The 20,417-nt window shown below is 46.5% G+C and overlaps 1 protein-coding gene across 1 annotated transcript in view; it reads left to right on the plus strand.

Moving 5' to 3' along the window:
- Positions 1 to 19,777, plus strand: part of SIK2 (salt inducible kinase 2) — a 133,954-nt gene extending 114,177 nt beyond the window's left edge. Inside the window, exons 9-15 of the mRNA XM_008150154.3 lie at positions 3,571 to 3,735; positions 14,132 to 14,360; positions 14,856 to 15,140; positions 15,279 to 15,442; positions 16,101 to 16,211; positions 16,940 to 17,031; positions 18,040 to 19,777. Of these exons, the coding sequence (XP_008148376.2) occupies positions 3,571 to 3,735; positions 14,132 to 14,360; positions 14,856 to 15,140; positions 15,279 to 15,442; positions 16,101 to 16,211; positions 16,940 to 17,031; positions 18,040 to 18,634 (1,641 nt within the window). The 3' untranslated portion in view covers positions 18,635 to 19,777. The remainder of the gene's footprint in view (positions 1 to 3,570; positions 3,736 to 14,131; positions 14,361 to 14,855; positions 15,141 to 15,278; positions 15,443 to 16,100; positions 16,212 to 16,939; positions 17,032 to 18,039) is intronic.
- Positions 19,778 to 20,417: the final 640 nt, after the last annotated feature.

Genomic DNA, 20,417 nt, shown 5'->3' on the forward strand with positions numbered 1-20,417 from the left:
GCTATGCTTGTCGGGCACAGACAGCCCTGCCCTGTAAAAAGTCACAGCTAATCGGAGGCACAGGCTCTGGAGGGAGCAGCTCATCGCAGTGGCCAGGTGGGCATCTCTCTTCCCAGGCGGTATCTTCCAGAAAGGCCTTCACCTGGTGACGTGGACCACTTTCATGTAGGGCAGTGTAATAATTTTGAGAAACAGAAATCACGGTTTGTCGGGGTTCTTTTTCCCAGCCTTACAAAGGGTTCAGCATTCTGGAGAAAGGGCTGTGCGTAGATGATTAAGGAGTCCGTGGACGAAAGATGTTTTTGAAAGGCATTGGGGGTCGAAGGAGCTTCCAGCTGAAGGAGCTAGAAGACTCTCCTCCTTGACCAAGGACCCATGCTTTTATTAAACACAATTTGTCCTAAGGCAAGGTGGGAATATACACTTCAAAGGGTAAGGTATCAAAAGGTTTACAGAGATTGTCAGTTTCAGGAATAGCCTACAGCTGTTCAGGTGTTTGGCCAACAGGAGGCAATAAAATGCCTGAGCTGTCTGGCAGCTAACAATCCCATTCAGGTTTGGGAGAGATGCTTTGTAGCCATTCCCAACAGGTAAACTACATGTGTGGCTCACCCTTGTTGAGCCCACCAAGCTTCACCAACCTTTTGGTAAAACTCTTGTAATTATTACATGCTGGAATTGGTTCTCGGCAACAGTTCAGCTTTATCCTTTGAAAAACTGATGATGAGAGTGAGCAGAATATACCAAAAGTACTTTGTTAGGAAATTTAAATTTTACATTGTGATATGGTGGCTAAAAAAAGTAATTTAAATGACTAATGTGAAAGGAAAAAAAGTTGTTTAGCCTCAAAAGTGGCCCAGGATATAAGCCTACGGAAGATGATATAAGAAAAGTTACCATGTTCAGAATAATATGCAATGTATTTTTTTCTGTTTTAACTATCCATATAATAATCCAACACTTTGCTATTGCTATTTTTATTTATTTCAGAGAGTAAGGGAGAGGGAGAGATAGAAACATCAATGATGAGAGAGAATCATTGATCGGCTGCCTCCTGCACACCCCCCACTAGGGATCGAGCCTATAACCTGGCATGTGCCCTTGACCAGAATTGAACCCTGGGACCCTTCAGTCCACAGGCCGATGCTCTATCCACTGAGCCAAACCAGCTAGGGCTCTATGTTTTTCTTCAGCTCATTAAGTATACCCAATGATGTTGGAATATACCAAATATAAAGTATATTCTAAATATTTTTAAAGTATATTCAAATATAAAGTGTATTTCTGACATATCTCCCATTGTTGAAAACCATCAACCTGAAATTTTAACTGGGAACTATTAGATAGTGTCTGAGAACAAAACTGTAATCACTTTGCAGTCTGATTCCTATGTTAAATTCTTGTGATCATTTTAAGACTTTAGGAGAAAAAAAGGAGGAATTAGCATCACTGAGTGAAGGATTTTACATGCTACCTTTTACACTAACTTCACTTCTATCACGCCCTTTTTTACTGGTGAAAAATAAAATTCAGAGGGTTAAGTAACCTAGTGAAGTGCACACAATTCGTAAGTGATGGAGCCAGGAATTAATCCCAGGGCTTGGAAGAGGAGAAGCTAGCATCATACTGTTTGTTCCTTTTTGTTGTTTGAATTTAAAATTCACCATCCTATGCCCATTGAGGTGATTATGGCAGAAAAAATACAGGCCATTCCTCTGCCTTTTAGAAACTAGTCTGATTGTTGTTCCCTCAGATGTTTACAGTGTCTGTAATATTCAAAAGGCATCTAATGAATTATTCTGCTAGTTTTGAAGAGATGGGGAGGAAAGGATTGTCCAACAGTTTCATCTTCAAAATTAATCCTTGCCTACTGTCAGGAAGGAAGGTTCTTTTTTAAATGATTTTAAAGGAGAGTTTGTAATGCTCATTTACTTAAAGGAGACAGGAAGAACGGGCTTTGTACCGCCAGGAGCGCTTTCTCTAGTAGGTTGACTTCAGGAACTGAAGTTGCTCAGCAATAAGCATCTCTCTGCCAGGGGCCAGCAAGCTGTGTTCAGACTGTGTCTCCTTGAAAGAAGGGCATTCCTGTCACCTCCAAGTTACTGTTGCTGCTCTCTTCTTCCTCTTCATACACACCCTTGCCAAGAAATACATACCACCTTACCCGCTGCCCCCCCGCCACACACACACACACACACACAGGCAGATAGAGATATTACTTACTGCAGTGTCCTTTGTATTGTATTATAGTTAGTTGTGGGGATGTATCTATCCCTGGCTCAGTTTTGAGCTCCTAGAGGCAGGAACTTTACATCTTTCCAGGGTAATATACGTAAAATTATATACAATACTAGTGGCCCAGTGCACAAAATTCGTGCACATGAAGGGGGGTGTTCCTCAGCCTGGCCTGCACCCTCTCTAATCTGGGACCCCTCGAAGGATGTCCTACTGCCGGTTTACAGGGATTGGGCCTAAACCAGCAGTCGGACATCCCTCTCGCAAACCGGGACTGCTGGCTCCAATCAGCCACTCACCTGCCTGCCTGATTGCCCCTAACCACTCTGCCTGCCGGTCTGCTTGCCCCCAACTGCCCTTCCCGCTGTCCTGCTCACCCCCACCTTCCTTCCCCACTGGCCTGCTTGCCCCCAACTGCCCCCTGCTGGCCTGCTCACTCCAAACTGCCCCCCCCCCCCGCTATTCTGATCACCTCCAACTGACCCCCACTGACGGCCTGCTCACCCCCAACTGGTCCCCCTGCGGGTCTGCTTACCCCCAACGGCCCCACCCCCCACCAGCCTGATCACCCACAACTGCCATCCCATCCTGGCCTAATCACCCCCTGGTGACCCAAGCTCCCAGCCCCTTCTTTTTTTCTTTTTCTTTTTCTTTTTCTTTTTCTTTTTTTTTTTCCCAGCGCCTCCTTGAGCGGAGGCCAGGGCCGGCCAGGGCAGGCAGGAAGCTTGGCTTCCTCCATCGCCAGAGGCAACCCAAGCCTCCTGCTTGCTCCAGCTCTGTGGCCGCTGCCATTTTTGTTGAGATTTATTTATCTTCTATAATTGAAACTTTGTAGCCTTGAGCGGAGGCCAGGGCCGGCCAGGGCGGGTGGGAAGCTTGACTTCCTCCATCGCCGGGGCAACCCAAGTGTCCTGCTCACTCCAGCTCTGTGGCTGCCGCCATCTTGGTGGGTTAATTTGCATACTCACTCCTGATTGGCTGGTGGGCATAGCGGAGGTATGACCAATTTGCATGTTTCTCTTTTATTAGTGTAGATATGTTTGTTGAATATTTTCTTAAAAAGAGCATTCTTATATTCCTTAGAAAGACTAGCTTTCTTGTCATCTCTGGGAAAGTTGTGTGCCTCACATAGAACAGGAATGAAATTCTGTACAGCCTATCTCAGAATAATAGATTGTTGAGACTGCTTCAAATCAATCCCTTTTCTGGAGTTTCCAACAAATAACTATTTATCCTCTAATTGTATCAGGAAGAGTTGTTTTATTCTAAGAAATGTGTGTATTTATATGGAAGGTATTAATGTTCCTAAACTGTCTGTTCTTGCCATATTTACAGGCACAAACTGTGGGCTTCCCAGTGACCATGCATTCACCGAATATGCGACTGATGAGATCTACCCTCCTCCCACAGGCATCCAATGTGGAGGCCTTTTCATTTCCAGCATCCGGCTGTCAGGCAGAAGCAGCGTTTATGGAAGAAGAGTGTGTTGACACTCCAAAGGTATGGGTGTGTTTGAGAGGCTGAGCTTGTAGGTTGGCTGGAGACTTCAGTTGGGTCCATAGGTATTGGACTTGGACTTTGTTGAACTCTGTCATGTCCTCATGTCACTCAGAAGTGTTTTTGAGCAGAGCCTGAGAAGAGCGTTCAGGGCTGAACTGGGCTCTCATCACCGCCTTATCATTACCACTTACATAACTTGTCAGACCTCATACATCCTTTTCAAAAGCTTTCCTTCTCTTTCCTTCACCAAATCCTTCTCTTTTCAAGTTTCTAGATCACACATAGGTTTTATATTTTTTAAACAAATTGTAATTCTGAAAACAAATATAACTGGTGCTGACGTGGCTCTGTCTGAGTTGACTGCCTCTCTTCTAAGAAATGTGTATATTGTATGATAGTTAGTTGTGGGAGTGTATCTATCCCTGGCTCAGTTTTGAGCTCCTAGAGGCAGGGACTTTTCTTTATATCTTTCCAGGGTAATATACATAAGATTATGTACAATATATGTTTGTTGAATATTTTTTTAAAAGAGAATTCTTAGATTTCTTAAAAAGACTGCAGCTCCGCGATGATGTGCCGTCTGTTCTGGTCAAACATCCTTTTTGTCCTGTTTGGACATGCTTAATGGAGATAAGTTTATCCTGCTATACTACATGCAGGTGGCTTTTAGGATGTAGACGGGGATAGCTTCTCTCACTTAATGGATATTTACTTCTAATGTGTGTTTTATATACTTAGCATCAAATGATATACAAAGGATTGTAGAAATGGGCAGGTCTTAGAGTATGTTCAAAATAGACTTTGTTCTTTGCTAGCTGGGTGAACTTGGGCAAGAAGGCTGGTGTGCTTCTTTGCTGTTGTTGTGTTTTTTTAATGTTTTTATTGGTTTGAGAGAGAGAGAGACAAGTATCGATAGGCTGCCTACCACATGCCCCTACCAGGGATCAAGCCCATAACCTAGGCTTGTGCTCTGACTGGGAATCGAACCTGTGACCTTTTGGTGCATGGGATGATCAACCAACTGAGCTACTCCAACAGGGCCTGACTAGCTTCTTTGAACCACTGTTTCTCTTATGTAATATCAGAATATCCAACTTTATGAGACTATTGTGAGGATTAAGATAATGTCTGAGGTTCTGGCCAAATTGTAGGTACTTAATAAGTATTGGTTTCCTGTTTTTTTGGCCTGTTTAGGTAATAAAAAGGTGAGTCAGACATTAATTCTGCCTCAAAGTTTATAATGTAACAGAAAAGACATGATGCATAACTAAAAACAATGTGCCCGATTCTGAATAAATTGATAAAATATAATAGGTCCTTTATTTTTTTCACCCCTCCTTCAGCCCCCTCACCTTTGGCTTGTTCTCTGTATGTGTGGGTTGGTTTTGTTTTATTTCCTCACTTCTTTTGATTTCTTTTTTTTTAGACTTTACATGTAAGTGAAATCATATCATATTTGTCTTTCTCTGTCTGACTTATTTCACTTAGCATAATGCCCTCTAGGTCCATCCATGTTGTTGCAAATGGCCAGATTTTCATTCCTTGGGAGCAATGTTTCCTTGTATATATACACCACATTTTCTTTATTCATTCATCTGTCGATGGAGACCTAGGTGGCTTTCATATCTTGGCTATCTATAATAATAAAAGTGTAATATGCTAATTAGACCAGATGTCCTTCTGGACAAAGCCGGGGCTGTGAGGGAAGCCCGGGTCCGGAGGGAAGGCTGGGTCCCAGGTGCCAGAGGGAAGCCGGTGCTGGCAGCCAGGGGAAGGAGACCTACTCTTGCACAAATTTTGTGCATCAGGCGTCTAGTTGTAAATAATGCTGCAATGTACATAGGGGTGCATATAGCTTTTCCAAATTAGTGTTTTGGGTTTCTTTGGATATATACCCAGAAGTGATATTCCTGAGTCATATAGCAGCTCTATTTTTATTTTTTTGAGGAACCTACATACTATTTTACACAGTGGCTTCGCCAATCTGCATCCCCACCGACAGTGAGCAGGGGTTCCCATTTCTCCACATCCTCACCAGCACTTGTTAGTTCTTGATTTTTTTATGTGACCATTTTGACAAGTGTGAGGTGGTACCCTACTATGGTTTTGATTTGCATTTCCCTGGTGATTAGTGATGTTGAGCATCTTTTCATATGTCTTTTGGCCATCTGGATATCTTCTTTAGAGAAATGTCTATTTAGGTCCTCTGCCCATTTTTTATTGGATTGTTTGGGGGTTTTTTAATGCTAAATTGTATGCGTTTCTTACATATTTTGGATATTAACCTCTTATCAAATGTATCATTGACGAATATCATTCCCCATTCAGTAGTTTTCTTTTTGTTGATGGTTTCCTTCACTGTGCAGAAGCTTTGTAATTTGGTGTTGTCCCATTTGTTTATTGTTGTTGTTGTTGTTGTTGTTGCCCTTGCCCAATGAGACATATTCAAAAAGATATTGCTGAGACTAATGTCAAAGAGCTTACTGCCTGTTTTCTTCAAGAAGTTTTATGGTTTCAGGTCTTACATTTAAATCATGAATCCACTTTTAGTTTATATTTATGTATGGTGCAAGAAAGTGGTCCAGTTTCATTTTTTACATGTATCCAGTTTTTCCAACACCACTACTGAAGAGACTGTCTTGACCCCCATTGTGTATTTTTACCTCCTTTGTCATAGATTAATTGACCATATAAGTCAATTTATTGTTTATTGGAGTTTATTTGTTTATTGGAAAATTTTTTCCTGGGCTCTCTATTCTATTTCATTGATCTATATATCTGCTTTTATGCCAACACCATACTACTTTGATTATTGTAGCTGTTTAATTCTGAGAAGACTGCCATTGGCATTTGAATAGGGATTGCATTTAATCTTTATATTGTTTTAGGTAGTAAGAACATTTTTACAATACTCATTCTTCCAATCCTTGAGCAATGGATTTGTATTCTCTTCAGTTTCTTTCTTCAATGTTTTATACTTTTCAGAATACAGATCTTTCACCTCTTTGGTTAAGTTTACTCCTAGATATAATATGCTTTTAAATGCAGTTGTAAATGGGATAATTTTCTTCTAATCATTCATTATTGGTTTAAAGCAGGGGTGGGAAATATCCGGCCAGTGGGCCGTACAAGGCCCACGAAACCATTTGGTCTGGCCCTGCCAAGGCGTTAGGATGAGTTATGTAAATGTTTGACCATACATAGCAGGCTGATTTTTAAGTTGATCATTTTGTATGGCCTGTGAATGATGTTATAAATATCCAAATGGCCCTTAGCAGAAAAAAGGTTCCCTACCTCTGGTTTTAAAAAATAGAAATCAAAGTGATTTAAGACTAGAAGGAAGCAGGGGGAGTTGGTTTTAGCTGACTTGAACAGGAAAGTCTTTGGGTGAACTGTCAGAGCTAGCAGTGAGAGAGGTGCAGAATCTGGCTGGATGGAAATGGTGTGACACCTGGGTGGAGGGAAAAGCCCGAGCACGGCAAACAGCAGGACAGCCGACCGAGGTCGGTCCCTCTGAGGCAGCTCAGTGGCTCCGGGTGTCTGAGGAAAGGGCTGTGAAGGGGAGTCGTGCGGGAGAAGGATGAATAGCATAGCACATCAGGGACTGTAAGCTTTTCTCCAGGCTAGGGTGCTCCGTGTAGGAATGTGCGCAGTATCATCAAGAGAGTTTTTTCAAATGGACTTTTTCAAGGTAGTAGAAACCAATTGAAATTTTTTTTTATCAAAGAAGTACTATGATCCATGTTGTACTTCAGAAATTAGCCAGGAGGGGTACGTTGGATGGGAGAGAGACTAGTGATAAGGACAGTGAAAATTAGAACATGTGTCCAGTAGGGGAGACAAAGAAGGCCTGAACTAGGATAGTGCTCCCGAAACCAGAGAGCAGGGGATGCTACTAGTCTAAGTGAGATCATACAGATAAAACCGGTAGACTGTTAGGGTCCAGAGAGAAGTACAAACTGATAGTAGTATTTCGAGCCTTGATGATGGGAAGGGTGAGTGCCATTATCAGAAATAGGGGGCTCTGAAGGCAGAACTGATTCAGAAGCTAAATATTGAGTTTAGCTAGAGCAGTGGTCGGCAAACTGCGGCTCGCGAGCCACATGCGGCTCTTTGGCCCCTTGAGTGTGGCTCTTCCACAAAATACCACGTGCGGGCGTGCACGTACAGTGCGATTGAAACTTCGTGGCCCATGCGCAGAAGTTGGTTTTCAGCTCTCAAAAGAAATTTCAATCGTTGTACTGTTGATATTTGGCTCTGTTGGCTAATGAGTTTGCCGACCACTGAGCTAGAGCGTAGTCAAGGCAGCTGGATGCTGGACTGCCACACACAGCTGTAAGCGGAGTGCTGAACATGAGGAATGTCCATGCCCCTGAGAACACCACCTGCTGGGGACAGTCTTTTTCCCTGTGCCCTGGTTGCCTGGCATGTTCAGTAATCTCATAAACTGCTACTACATTGGGGTGACATAATTTATTTATTTTAAGATCTTAGTCCCTTGAAAAAATTAAATTGCAGTCTGCTAAAATCTTGTCTGTGAGGGCATCTGGCCCAAAACACAGATTGGGCACTGTCTACTATATTATATAGGACAAGCTATTTTTAAAGCTTGTGATTGTTACCGTAGCTAGGAAACAGACAGGAAATGAATGATATTGTGAAAGATATAGATAGTAGCTAGATGGTGTATTTGCATTTGTAGGAAAAACAGTGCCACGCTAGAACTGGCCACCCACACTGGCAGAGCCACTTGGGCACATAGCCAGTCCATAGACATACACTGTCTTACTTGTGGACCATTTTGTCTATGTCAGCAAAAATGCTCATGCTTGCCTGGCCTGTGTGGCTCAGGTGGTTGAGCATTGACCTATGAACCAGGAGGTCATGGTTCAATTCCCAATCAGGGCACATGCTCGGGTTGTGGGCTCGGTCCCCAGTGTGGGGCATTCAGGAGGCAGCCGATCAATGATTCTCTCTCATCATTGATGTTTCTATCTCTCTCTCCCTCTCCCTCCCTCTCTGAAATAAATTATATACATATATATATATATATATACACATATATATGTGTGTATGTATATATACATATATGTGTGTATATATATATTTTTGTTTTGTTTTGCTTTGCTTTGTTTTGTTTTGTTTTTAATGCTCATGCCTTTTCCTCCCTAGTATTTTCCTTGGGGCCCATCAGTAAATGTCCATACACCCCAAACTAGCAGACAGAGATCCAGTTCCATTGTGGGTCCTACGGCTTTATCCTCATTCACTACTGTAACACCTGTTGGTTGTCTTCTAGAAGATGCTTCCTAACTGCATGTATTGCTCACCCCTTTACATCTCAGTTGGTGGCAGGTACTGTGCATCTCAGAGCTTTCACTTTTCCTTCCCTCCTAAAAGTCCTCAACTTAAAACTATCAGTAAAGTCCTTTAGGGAGTTCGTGTTGAAATGTTGGTTTGGGGCTCCTCCAAAAAATGTCACCCTTCTGAGACAGTCACCCAACTCTGAGCACTAACTGAGACCCAGGTGACAAAGAGACCATCTGGAGGGCAGACGCACAAACCCTGTTGTGTCAGTCTTTTTTGAGAGTTTCTTTGGGAATCATGAATTTTTTTACACACGTTTCAGTCTCTTTTAACATTTCATTGGAGATGATAATAACTGGATTTTCCAAGTTCCACCTTCATAGCTGGATAGCAGAAGGGAACTGTGAGGCTAAACTGAAAGTGCCAGTGTAGTAAAGGTATTCCGTGGCTGCTTACATTTTTATTAACTGTTACTATAGAGCTAGTACAGCACCTAAGAGACGGTCTGAGAAGGATGTACATCCAACTCCTAACAGTGTTCACCTCTCAGGCTTGGTAAAGGGAAGAAATGCACTTTTATATCTGAATTTGAATTTTTAAATATATAATTGGAAACAACAAAACTCTTCAAACTCACATAGGGAAAATTCAGAGAGCGGTTAAAGAATGAATTAACTTATCCATAATCCCACTACCCCAGAGATAAGTATATTTTGGTATATTTCCTAAGAGAGGGTTATATATACAGTTAGATGGACAGTTGGGTGGGTGGGTAAGTGTAGGGTGGTTCAGTAAGTAGGTAGACTTTTTAAAAATTATATTCTATGATATGTCATTTTGTATCTTGCTTTACGTAATATAACATCATGAGCATTTTTCCCATATCATGCAATCTTTGAAATCATGAGTTATATTTAACTGCCTAAGATATCGTATTAGATATATCCTTATTTAACTATGAACTCTCCTGTTTTTAAACATCAGATACTTACATTTCTTTTCCTTCTCCTACATGCTTCAGGAAAATATGCTTGTATCTAAATCTTAGTGCCTCTTGAGTGTTTCCTTCAGAGACATTCCTAGTACTCGGCTTATCCAGTTCTTTTCTTCCTCACCTGGTTGTTTATTTTAACTTAACTCGAGATGGTAAAAATGCTTTAAAAGAAAATTTCCTTTCATTCTGATGCTTTAAAATGTTTTATTATTATAAAGCATTCTCTTTGGTCAATAAGTAATAGTAGATACAATATATTGAGGACCTATGGTACTGTGCCATTTTATATATATACTAGTGGCCCGGTGCACAAAATTCATGCAAGGGGGTAGGGGGTTCCCTCAGCCCAGCCTGCAACCTCTCCCATCGGGGACCCCTTGGAGGATGTCCGACCGCTGGTTTAGGCCCGATCGCAATCTGGGACCACTGGCTCCTAACCACTCACCTGCCTGCCTGCCTGCCTGATCACCCCTAACTGCCTCTGTCTGATTGCCCCTAACCCCTCTGCCTGCCTGCCTGATCACCCCTAACCTCTCTGCCTGCCTGCCTGATTGCCCCCAACTGCCTCTGCCTGCCTGATCACCCCTAACTGCCCTCCCTTGCTGGCCTGGTTGCCCCCAACTGACCTCCCCTTCTGGCCTGATCGCCCCTAACAGTCTCTGCCTTGGCCCCCACCACCATGGCTTTGTCCGAAAGGACGTCCGGTTAATGGCCAGTGGACCAGTCTAATTAGCATATTACCCTTTTATTAGTATAGATAGATTATATAGGATAGGATTGCTTAAATAGGGGGGGGGGGGCCTTTTTCAGCAGGAGGATATGCTTTTGGCAGACAACAATACATAATCCCTATATCTGGACTGATAGCCAGCCATATGCACTGTACTGCCAAACTGGTCATTAAAAAATTGAACCGCTTTCTTACACCTTATACCAAACAGCTGTTGCCCTTAAAACCCCTCCTCAGCCCCCACCTTAGGTTCTGCCTTCGCAGTTCACCCAGATTAGGTTCTGATTGGTCGGTTTCTATGCCAGTCAGCGTCAAAAGCTCCACCCCCTAAGCAGCCATTGGCTCCTCGCACATCACCCAAATTTGGTTCTGATTAGTCAGTTTATATTTCAGTCAGCATCTCTGGGCCTATCAGCGGGCCTGATCAGAGAGGCGGGGCTGATCAGCAGCCCCAGGGGAGGTCAGAGAGAAAGAGAGGTGCAGCTGCTGGCCAGGCCCAGAGAGAAAGAGAAAGTCAAGGGCTGATCAACAGCTGCCACAGAGGCTACGGATCAGACCCTGCTTCTCTCTCCTCGGGCCTGATCCGCAGCCCCCTTGGCAGTCAGTGGGCAGCCATGGCATCCCAGCACTGACTTCCAGTTGGTCGAGCCTTCGGTCGTTTTAGATGTTACGACCCTGGGTTTTTATATATTATGATTATTTTAGTTAATCTTCCCAAACAACTTTACTTGCATTTTACAAGTGAAAAAAAAAATAGAAGTTAGCTTATAGAAGTTAAGCAACTTGCTAATATGTGATAGAGCTGAGGTTTGAGCCCCATAGCACCTTTTCAACATGTGCCAGGCTTGCTAGGCACTTATATACAAACTCAATAAGCCACAGTCCCAGCCTCCAAACTCAACTGGATAATATTGTATATTGGTCTACTTAGACTGCTACAACAAAATACCACAGCCTGGTGGCTTCAATGACAGAAATGTATTTTTACAGCCCAAGATCAAGGTTTCAGCCAATTTGATTTCTGGTGAGGGCTCTCTTCCTGGCTTCTCACAATGTCCTTCCAGGGCCTTTCCTCTGCTCGTATGGAGAGTTTTTTTGTGTCTCCTCAGCCACACTCAGGGTTAGGGGGAGACACATACATTCTGTCCATAACAGTCTACCTGTGCTACGACCTTGTATTTGTGGTCAGCACAGGCACATGGTATCAGTGAGTGGTAGAGTCTCTCACAGTTCAATTCCTACATGCATAGGAGGTCTCTTATAGAAGTGAAGTGATTGCTTGAGCTTTAAGAAAAGACAAAAACAATGTATTGGGAAATATACATTTACCCGTGTTATATTTGAAATCCTGTAATTTACAGTTAGCCTAGATTATTTCCTAGAGCAAAAGATCATATTTCTAGCAGCCTAGGTTGGTCAGCCCAATATTGCGATCACAAAATCCTAGAACGACATTTAGGCTCTTGTTTTATCAAGTGTCCTGGTAGTAAGTTGGCAGGGAAGGGCGGCATGAAGATCACTTGTTCCAGGAAGTGAACTCATTGCTGAAGATGATCACACCTGTGCGCCGGACTCTACGCTGCTTCTGATTTAATCATCAAACATCATCTCAAAAACGGTCATTGTTTTCTGCCTGTCCCAGGATGAAACTGAATTCAGCAAACATTTTCAAACATTTAGATGAGGAGATGAATTTATAAACAGATAATTTGACAGGAAAAATTACAAATTCAGAGAGATTGAAAGGTTTTTTAGTTCTCCGAAAAAGATAACTTTTCTCTATAAAGGACAAAAAGGACATAAGGCTCTGGCGGTTGTAAGACTATACTACAAGAAGTATCTGATAAAATTTTGACAAGGCTGTAAGTGTAAATATAGATAATTACTTTATAACAGTCCTTTCTCTGTTGCTTTTTTTCATTTCTAAATCATCCTCTGCTAGTCTTAGAAAATTGTATTAGTAGAGAGAGGTATGAATAAGTTTCCAAACAGCCAGCCATTCTCTCCTACAAGAAAACTATTAAGTGTAGTCAAAAAAGGAAAACTTATCTAGAGAAGGGACAAGGGCAGAATAAAAGTTGCTAACCAGATTTCAGGTTTTGTTGGTGCCATGGGGAAGATGGGTCTTAGTCTGGAACGGAAGCATCTAACACTCTTCCTTTTAAATGACCCTCCTCGATTTAAAATGCATTGGCCACCTTATCCATGTAATGGCTGCAGCCCCAAAGCAGTTTTTATGGCATTACCGTCCCCTCCCCCAGGCAAACAAAGATCTGAGTCACCCAAGGCTCCCTCTCCAAATAAAGGGCCTCGCAGCGCCTTCAGACTGGTTGCCATAAGAGGAAAGTTCCTGTGTCTGGCACAGGGACGTCCCACGTCACCTCTCACACATGCGCCTCGCCTGCTTCCAAAGGAAACAAAAGCTCTACCCAGTGTATTTCAGGTGAAAGTCTGCTTACAACTCAGTGTCTGTGACTGGCTGTTCCTGAGCAGCTATTCATAGGAGAAAACAGATTGATTTCCCCGGGGGGGATAGTTAAGGTAATGAGCTCAATAATTGCCTCCTCGTTGGGGCTTTTACCAGCCAGAGGAGCAGGCAACCACAACTCCCCTTTGTCTGCTGTTTGTGCTGCCACTAGCTGGTTTGCTTGTCAGCTGCCTGAGAGCTGTGCTGTGCTCCCCTGGGGGATGGGAGCTGGGGGTGCTGTGTGTGGCTGGAGGACAGGGCGCCGGGCCTCTGCAGGAATCTGGGGCCTGAGTCGCTTGTTATTCTGTAACAGAAGGCTCGGGCTGTCTGCCAGTGCATCTTTGTCATCCTCTGCGGTATCAGTCCATCTTTAAAGAATTCTTTTTTCCGTTCCTCAAACACATAGAACCAGTTAAAGACCTAACCAGATAGTTAGGTACTTAAATTATAAACATAAAAGTATGTCTGGAACCTTGCAGTGTGTTTTGTGGTTGAAAATTAGAAGAATGCTGGTGACTACTCTTTTTTCTTAGCTCTGAGCCATGCATTTTTTAAAAATCTCATCTTCACCCTCTTCATTCCCCTTATTTTAAAGAAATAACTGGCAGGCATCAGCTTAATGTACCCCTATTCATCTGGAAACTGCTAAAAAAATTGTTTATTGTAATGATGACTCAGAGAAACCTGGGAGGCAGAGCCGGCTCGGCCATACTGGGCTCCTGTCTCTCAGTGCTGCAGTTGGCTTGCCTCTCCATGTTGTCATTAATAACACATCTGTACATTTTCAGTATTTTACTTAATTACTAATTTGCCACCGTGTTGACATGTTTCCCGTGTGGATTTTTTGAATGTCTCAGCAGAGCAGCAACTGACAGCTTCCTTTCGCACTGACGTTTAGGTCAATGGCTGTCTGCTGGACCCTGTGCCTCCTGTCCTGGCGAGGAAGGGGTGCCAGTCTCTGCCCAGCAGCATGATGGAGACCTCCATTGATGAAGGGCTGGAGACAGAGGGAGAGGCCGAGGAAGACCCGAGCCAGGCCTTGGACGCGTTCCAGTCCACGCGTGGCGGGCAGAGACGGCACACTCTGTCCGAAGTGACCAATCAGCTGGTCATGGTGCCGGGTTCAGGTATGCTCTCCACTGAGCTGCAGCGAAGTCTGCACACTGTCCGTCATAGTCCAGTCTCCACGAGGTAGTGATGATACCAACCAGCTCCTAGAATGTGGTCCGTAATGAGCATTTCCCCCGTGGAAACCAGTCTGCTCTTTCCTTTGTGGACAGCATTCAGCAGCTGAGGGTATGCCTGCTCCGCAGCTGCCGAGATGCAAATGGGTCGCTTCTGAGCTGTCCCCTCACTCCCAGAATTCACCGAGCGCCGGGGACTCACCCAGGACCCTGGCACTTTGGGGTGGCAGAGATCTGCGGGGCACAGGTTCTGGAGTGTTCGCCCCACAAAACTCAAAGCTGGTTAAATTGACGTGAAAAATGGTTCTGAAAAAAATGTGCTGGTTGGAGATTAAAGACATTGTCACCGGGAGAACTCAAGCTGGCTGCACTTTGTGTCTCTTGTTCAAAGAAGACACTGTTTGCTATTCCTCATATCTGCTCTGTTTTCTCTTAAAGGGAAAGTTTTCTCCATGAGTGACAACCCTTCCCTTGACAGTGTGGACTCTGAGTATGACATGGGGTCTGTTCAGAGGGACCTGAACTTTCTGGAGGACAACCCTTCCCTTAAAGACATCATGTTAGCCAACCAGCCCTCACCTCGCATGGCATCTCCCTTCATAAGCCTGAGACCTGCCAACCCAGCCATGCAGGCCCTGACCTCCCAGAGAAGAGAGGCCCACAACAGGTCGCCCGTGAGCTTCAGGGAGGGCCGCAGGGCCTCAGACACCTCCCTCACCCAAGGTAACTGCCGCTCCCCTCCTGCCTTCTAAAGCTCTCAGCTGGTGGGATCTGAGGGGTGGTGGCCATATTGGTATCATACCTGTAATCACTGAGAGGCCTGTGTTTTATTTAAACTTTGGTCATTGCGCTTTCTTCCAGGAATTGTAGCATTTAGACAACATCTTCAGAATCTGGCTAGAACCAAAGGAATCCTAGAGTTGAACAAAGTGCAGCTGCTGTATGAACAGATGGGGCCAGAGGTCGACCCCAGCCTGGCGTCAGCTGCTCCTCAGCTCCAGGACCTGGCTGGCAGCCGCCCTCAGGTGAGAGCTCCGGCCCTTCCCGCAGTGGCTTGGCGAGTGCGAGGGGTGAGTGTGTCCTGAAGAATTGTCACTTCGTTGGGAGGACTCACTCCAGGCCTGGAGCAAACAGGTTCTTTTGGAAAACTTTCCTTGCTGCTGCCACCTGCCGCTGACAGGTGAGGCCTTGACACCGTCAAGCTGTGTCTGGTGCACGGGGCAGATTGTACGTGAGTTACCTCTGATCATCTCCCCCCAGGCGCGCACACAAAAATTTAGAATAATAAACTTTACCCAAATGAGAAGCTTACTACCACTACTTTTAATGTACTGTCACTTCATTAAATATTACAAATGGATTCTTTGTGCTAACGATACAAAAAAAAAATGCTATTTATCCAGTAAGTTTATTTTGAGCCTATTGTTAGTGCATCCAGGCTGTTCTAGCCTTCGCGGCCCGGGAAGGTGATGGCGGCTGTGCCCAGCGCTGACGAGGTGACCGCTCCCTGCAGGTCCGTGGGTAGATTTTCTGTAAATGACGAGCCCTCCACCTGCTGGCTGTGCGAAAGCTGTGAGGGTCGTGTGTACGGTTGGAGTTCCTCTTGGGCATGTGCCAGGTGCTTAAACTAAAAGCTGGAACTTTCTCCTGGAGAATTGAAAACGTGTCGCCCTTGCTCCTCAGGAGGAAGCCGCTCAGCAGCCGGAAGGCGTTCCTGCACTTGCCAGCAGCGTGCACCCCCCGCTGTCCCCGCGGCAGAGCCTGGAGGCCCAGTACCTGCAGCACAGACTCCAGGTGGGTCTTCCCTTGCTGCTCCCGCTGTGCTGGCCAGGACCGGCCTTCTGCACCGCAGGCGCCTGTGGGGCTTGTCCAGGCCTTCGCTAGGCTGGCGGCTGGATCCCTCACAGGCAGGGGGCCTGACTGCACTTCTAGTTTCTGGAAACACATTCAGACTTAGGTTATGCTCTGTGCTGGCCGTGGACTTGTCCTCAGACCCAGGCAAGGATACCACCGCTCCATGAGTGACAATCCTCCATGAGGAATAACTGTCTACTAAAACAGTGGCAGGAAGGGGAGCATGGCCTCTGCTCCTGATGTTATGCCTCCTCATGAATAGCAGGTAAAATGGAAATCTCAGGTTTGCAGATTTTAAACATCAGCTGTCCCATTGGTGCCTGAAAATCTCAAAAGATGAATCATTTGTTCATTCAGCTGGTGCTGCTGCCTTTGTCATTGAGAATTAGCCCCACTTTTCTCATTGTTTATAACCTCACAGGCCCAGGGGACTTTTAGGAATGGAAACTAAAGTAGGGTAGAGCTGAGACAGCCCAGGCCTGCTGACCCAAAGCTGTGGGCCCCAAAGCTCTCCCGGAGTCCCAGTGAGCAAGTGTCATCAGTCCCTTCACCCTGCATGGATTGTGGAGGACACACTTGGTCTCCTCCTCCAGGCAGCGGCCCAGTCTGATGACCGTGTCCCAGATGGAAACACATTGTCATGCTTGGGTTGCTTTCTGCTCTTCCAGAAGCCCAGCCTTCTGTCGAAAGCCCAGAACACCTGTCAGCTGTATTGTAAGGAGCCGCCACGGAGCCTTGAACAGCAGCTGCAGGAACACAGGTGAGAGAGCGGCTTTGGCCAAAGAAGTCACTTTCTTTTGTGGAAGACTTAAGAATGCTGGGGCCTGGCCAGCGTGGCTCAGTGGTTGAGCGTCAGCCTATGAACCAGGAGGTCACGGTTCGATTCCCAGTCAGGGCACATGCCTGGGTTGTGGGCTCAATTCCCAGTGGGGGCTTGCAGAAAGCAGCCGGTCAATGATTCTCTCTCATCATTGATGTTTCTCTCTCTCCAACTCCCTTCCTCTCTGAAATCAATTAAAGAAAAAAAAAAGATTGCTGGGTGTATTCATTCACCCTGGTGTTGCCTCTACTAGGAAAATAGGTGTTTTTTAATTATTTTTTAATCCTCAAGTCTATGTTTTTTGAGTGGGAGGGAGAGAGAGAGAGATCGATCGGTTGCCTCCTGGAAGTACCCTGACTGGGAATCAAACCCGCCACCTTTTGGTGTTCAGGATGATGCGCCAACCAAGCCACCTGGCCAGGGTGGAAAATGGGTTTTGATGCATGAGCCAGTGTCCCAGACGTGACGGCTAACGCGGCTGTGAGCCTGCAGGGGAATAGCAGCCCTAAATGTGCTTTGTTTTCCTTTTCGTCTCCCATCCTCCCTTGCAGTAATTCCTGCCCCCTGGCCTCACGAGCAGGAGCAGCGTGGCCAAGGAGGCATGGCCCTGCCCCATCAACCAAAGGCCCCCAGGGACGCCAAGGATCACCCCCCCACACACACACACCCCTTTGACACTGCAGCTGGGAAATCAGCCTCTCACTTCATAGAGAGAAAAACTTCAGCGTCTTAGGGAAAATGAGTTAGTGTTTACTGTCAGTCGGAATTGGGGGACAAAACGTAAGATTAGGTTGAAGAAAAGCGACACTTTTTGCTCCTACCCCCCACTTTTTTTCTGCCATGGAAAGAGAAGTGAGCAGCTGAGGCTGGTGACTGACGCTGCCTTACATTAGAATTGCTACCACTGAGGAAGATGTAACATGCTTTCTCTTGGTTTTGCCCATGTAGACTCCAGCAGAAGCGACTCTTCCTCCAGAAGCAGTCTCAGCTGCAGGCATACTTTAACCAGATGCAGATAGCGGAGAGCTCATACCCACAGCCCCACCAGGAGGCACCATCGCCACCACCGCAGCCACCACCCTTCAGCCTGACGCAGCCCCTGAGCCCCGTCCTGGCAGCCTCTGAGCAAATGCAGTACAGCCCCTTCCTCGGCCAGTACCCGGAGATGCCGCTGCGGCCCCTGCCCTCCTCGCCGGGCCCTCAGGCGCACCTGCAACAGCCGCCACCGCCGCCGCCGCCACCGCCTCCGCCGCCACCACAACAGTCGGGAGCTGCCCCGGCGTCCTTACAGTTCTCCTATCAGACTTGCGAGCTGCCAGGCGCTGTCTCCCCTGAGCCAGACTACCCCACTCCCAGTCAGTACCCCCTGGACGGAGCCCAGCAGGGCGGCGTGGCAGCGCCAGACTGTCCCAGGAGCTCGGGGCTGCAGGGCGACCCCTCCAGCTACGACCCGCTCGCCCTCTCCGAGTTCCCCGGACTCTTTGACTGTGAAATGCTGGAGGCCGTGGACCCGCAGCACAGCGGCTACGTCCTGGTGAACTAGCCCTGGCCCAGGAAGTGGGACCGTCCGTGTAGGAAGCACGTGTGTTTTTATTTCTTTCAGCCTTTTACATTTAAAGCTTATTTTCTGTCCTCTCCCGAAAGGGGAGAACCAACTTGCCCAACTGGAATCGGAGGGCCTGGCCAGGTGGCTGTCACTCCCTCCCGGCTCGGTCCCTCCCGGCTTCCTGTGGCCCATGCTGGCACACGGCTGTGCCGGGTGGAGCGAGCTCTCACGGAGACGCCGGCAAATGTTTTTATAAGACAGCCAGACCTGGGTTCTATACCGAACGCACCAGTCATCAAGGGAGACTTGGGTGAACACAGGGAAACGTGTGCCACTCTCTGGAGGGAAGAGGCAGTATTTTTCACTGACGCCAAGGAGCAGCATGCTTGAGGGCACATCAGGATACATAAGGAATGTGATGCGTGGACGTAAGGGAAGGCTGTGCTTTGTCGCCGAAGCATAAGTGCTGAGCTGCTGATGCACGCTGTCCCCAAGGCCATCGCCGAGCATCGAGCTGAGCTGTTTCGGGGCCACTGAAGACCAGCTGGTACCAAGCCCGACGGCGGCGTCTCCCGGAGCAGCAGCGCCTCTTCAGAAGGCGCCCTGGGTCACAGACGCAGAGGGCTCGGGGCTCCGGAGATGTCGCCTGGAGGACCCACAGGACCCATCACAGCGGGAGCAGGGGCGAGGACCTCGAGGAGCCATCGGAGCAGGGCCCTGGGCCAGGAAGGCGGGGCTTCCCACAGATCTGTGGGGACTTCCGGTCGGGCAGTCGGCCTGACGGGGACCGGGACGGGGACATGGTGTCTCTTCAAATGTAGTAACTACTTGGACTTCACACTATATTATATGTTGCTAGTAGTTTCCTGAGCTTTGTATATTCGGACAGTTTCATAGAGGACTTAGAAGTTTTAAGAACAAGAATGAACTTTTCTCTCCCATGTGAAGTGGTAGTGCTGTGCCTTTTCCCGGATCATGCTTTAATTATTTCTTTTCTGTAGAAACCAAGTTTCCATTCATGTCAATGCTAAATCCAAAGTCACTTCAGTTTGTTTCCACTGTGTGGGAATCGCATTCTTCATTTCCTTAAAGTTTGACTTGTAATGAAACGTTAGAGTATTACAGCAATATTCAAAACCACAGATGTGTCAGCCACGGAAGCAAATCATCTGCCAAACTCACTGTATTACTAGTAAAACTTAACCCTTACAGTTCATTCATCGAAATAAGTAAGAAATAGATGCTACAGCCAGCTAACCGTGTAGTGAGTCACCTGTCATTTGGACAGTAACATCCATGCGTCACAAAGTCAGTGTTATTCACAGACTCGCTGCCATCCTGTCAGCAGGTGAACGCACTAGGCACAGGCGTGTTCCCTGCAGCACCGAGCAGAGCCGCCCCCTGAGCTGCTCCAGGACGCCTCCACCTTAGGTCGCCTTCCCTCTTCGTAGTGAGTCCCTGGCAGGTGAGGAGCCAGAAGGTCCGAGTCCTGTTCTGCCCCCGCGCGCCCAGCCCCTCCCCGGCTGGTAACTGGAACAGCCTTGTTCCTGGCTCCCCCTGGGGCCTGGACACTGCGTGGGGCCCTGTGCGGGGGGGCCCTGGACGTGGGCTTGGGCGGGCGGGGTCAGCAAGGACAGCTGCGGGGGAGGGCGGCGGGCGTTTCTGGGAGAGCACACAGTGAAAACGGAAGGATGCACGATGTTCCTCGGTGATGGTTTACCCCTCCTCGTGCTTAAGATGGATGATTTCGTGAAATATCATTTAAGAGATCCTTCTGTTA

This window comes from Eptesicus fuscus, chromosome 13 (assembly GCF_027574615.1).
Source record: "Eptesicus fuscus isolate TK198812 chromosome 13, DD_ASM_mEF_20220401, whole genome shotgun sequence".
Lineage (NCBI taxonomy): Eukaryota > Metazoa > Chordata > Mammalia > Chiroptera > Vespertilionidae > Eptesicus > Eptesicus fuscus.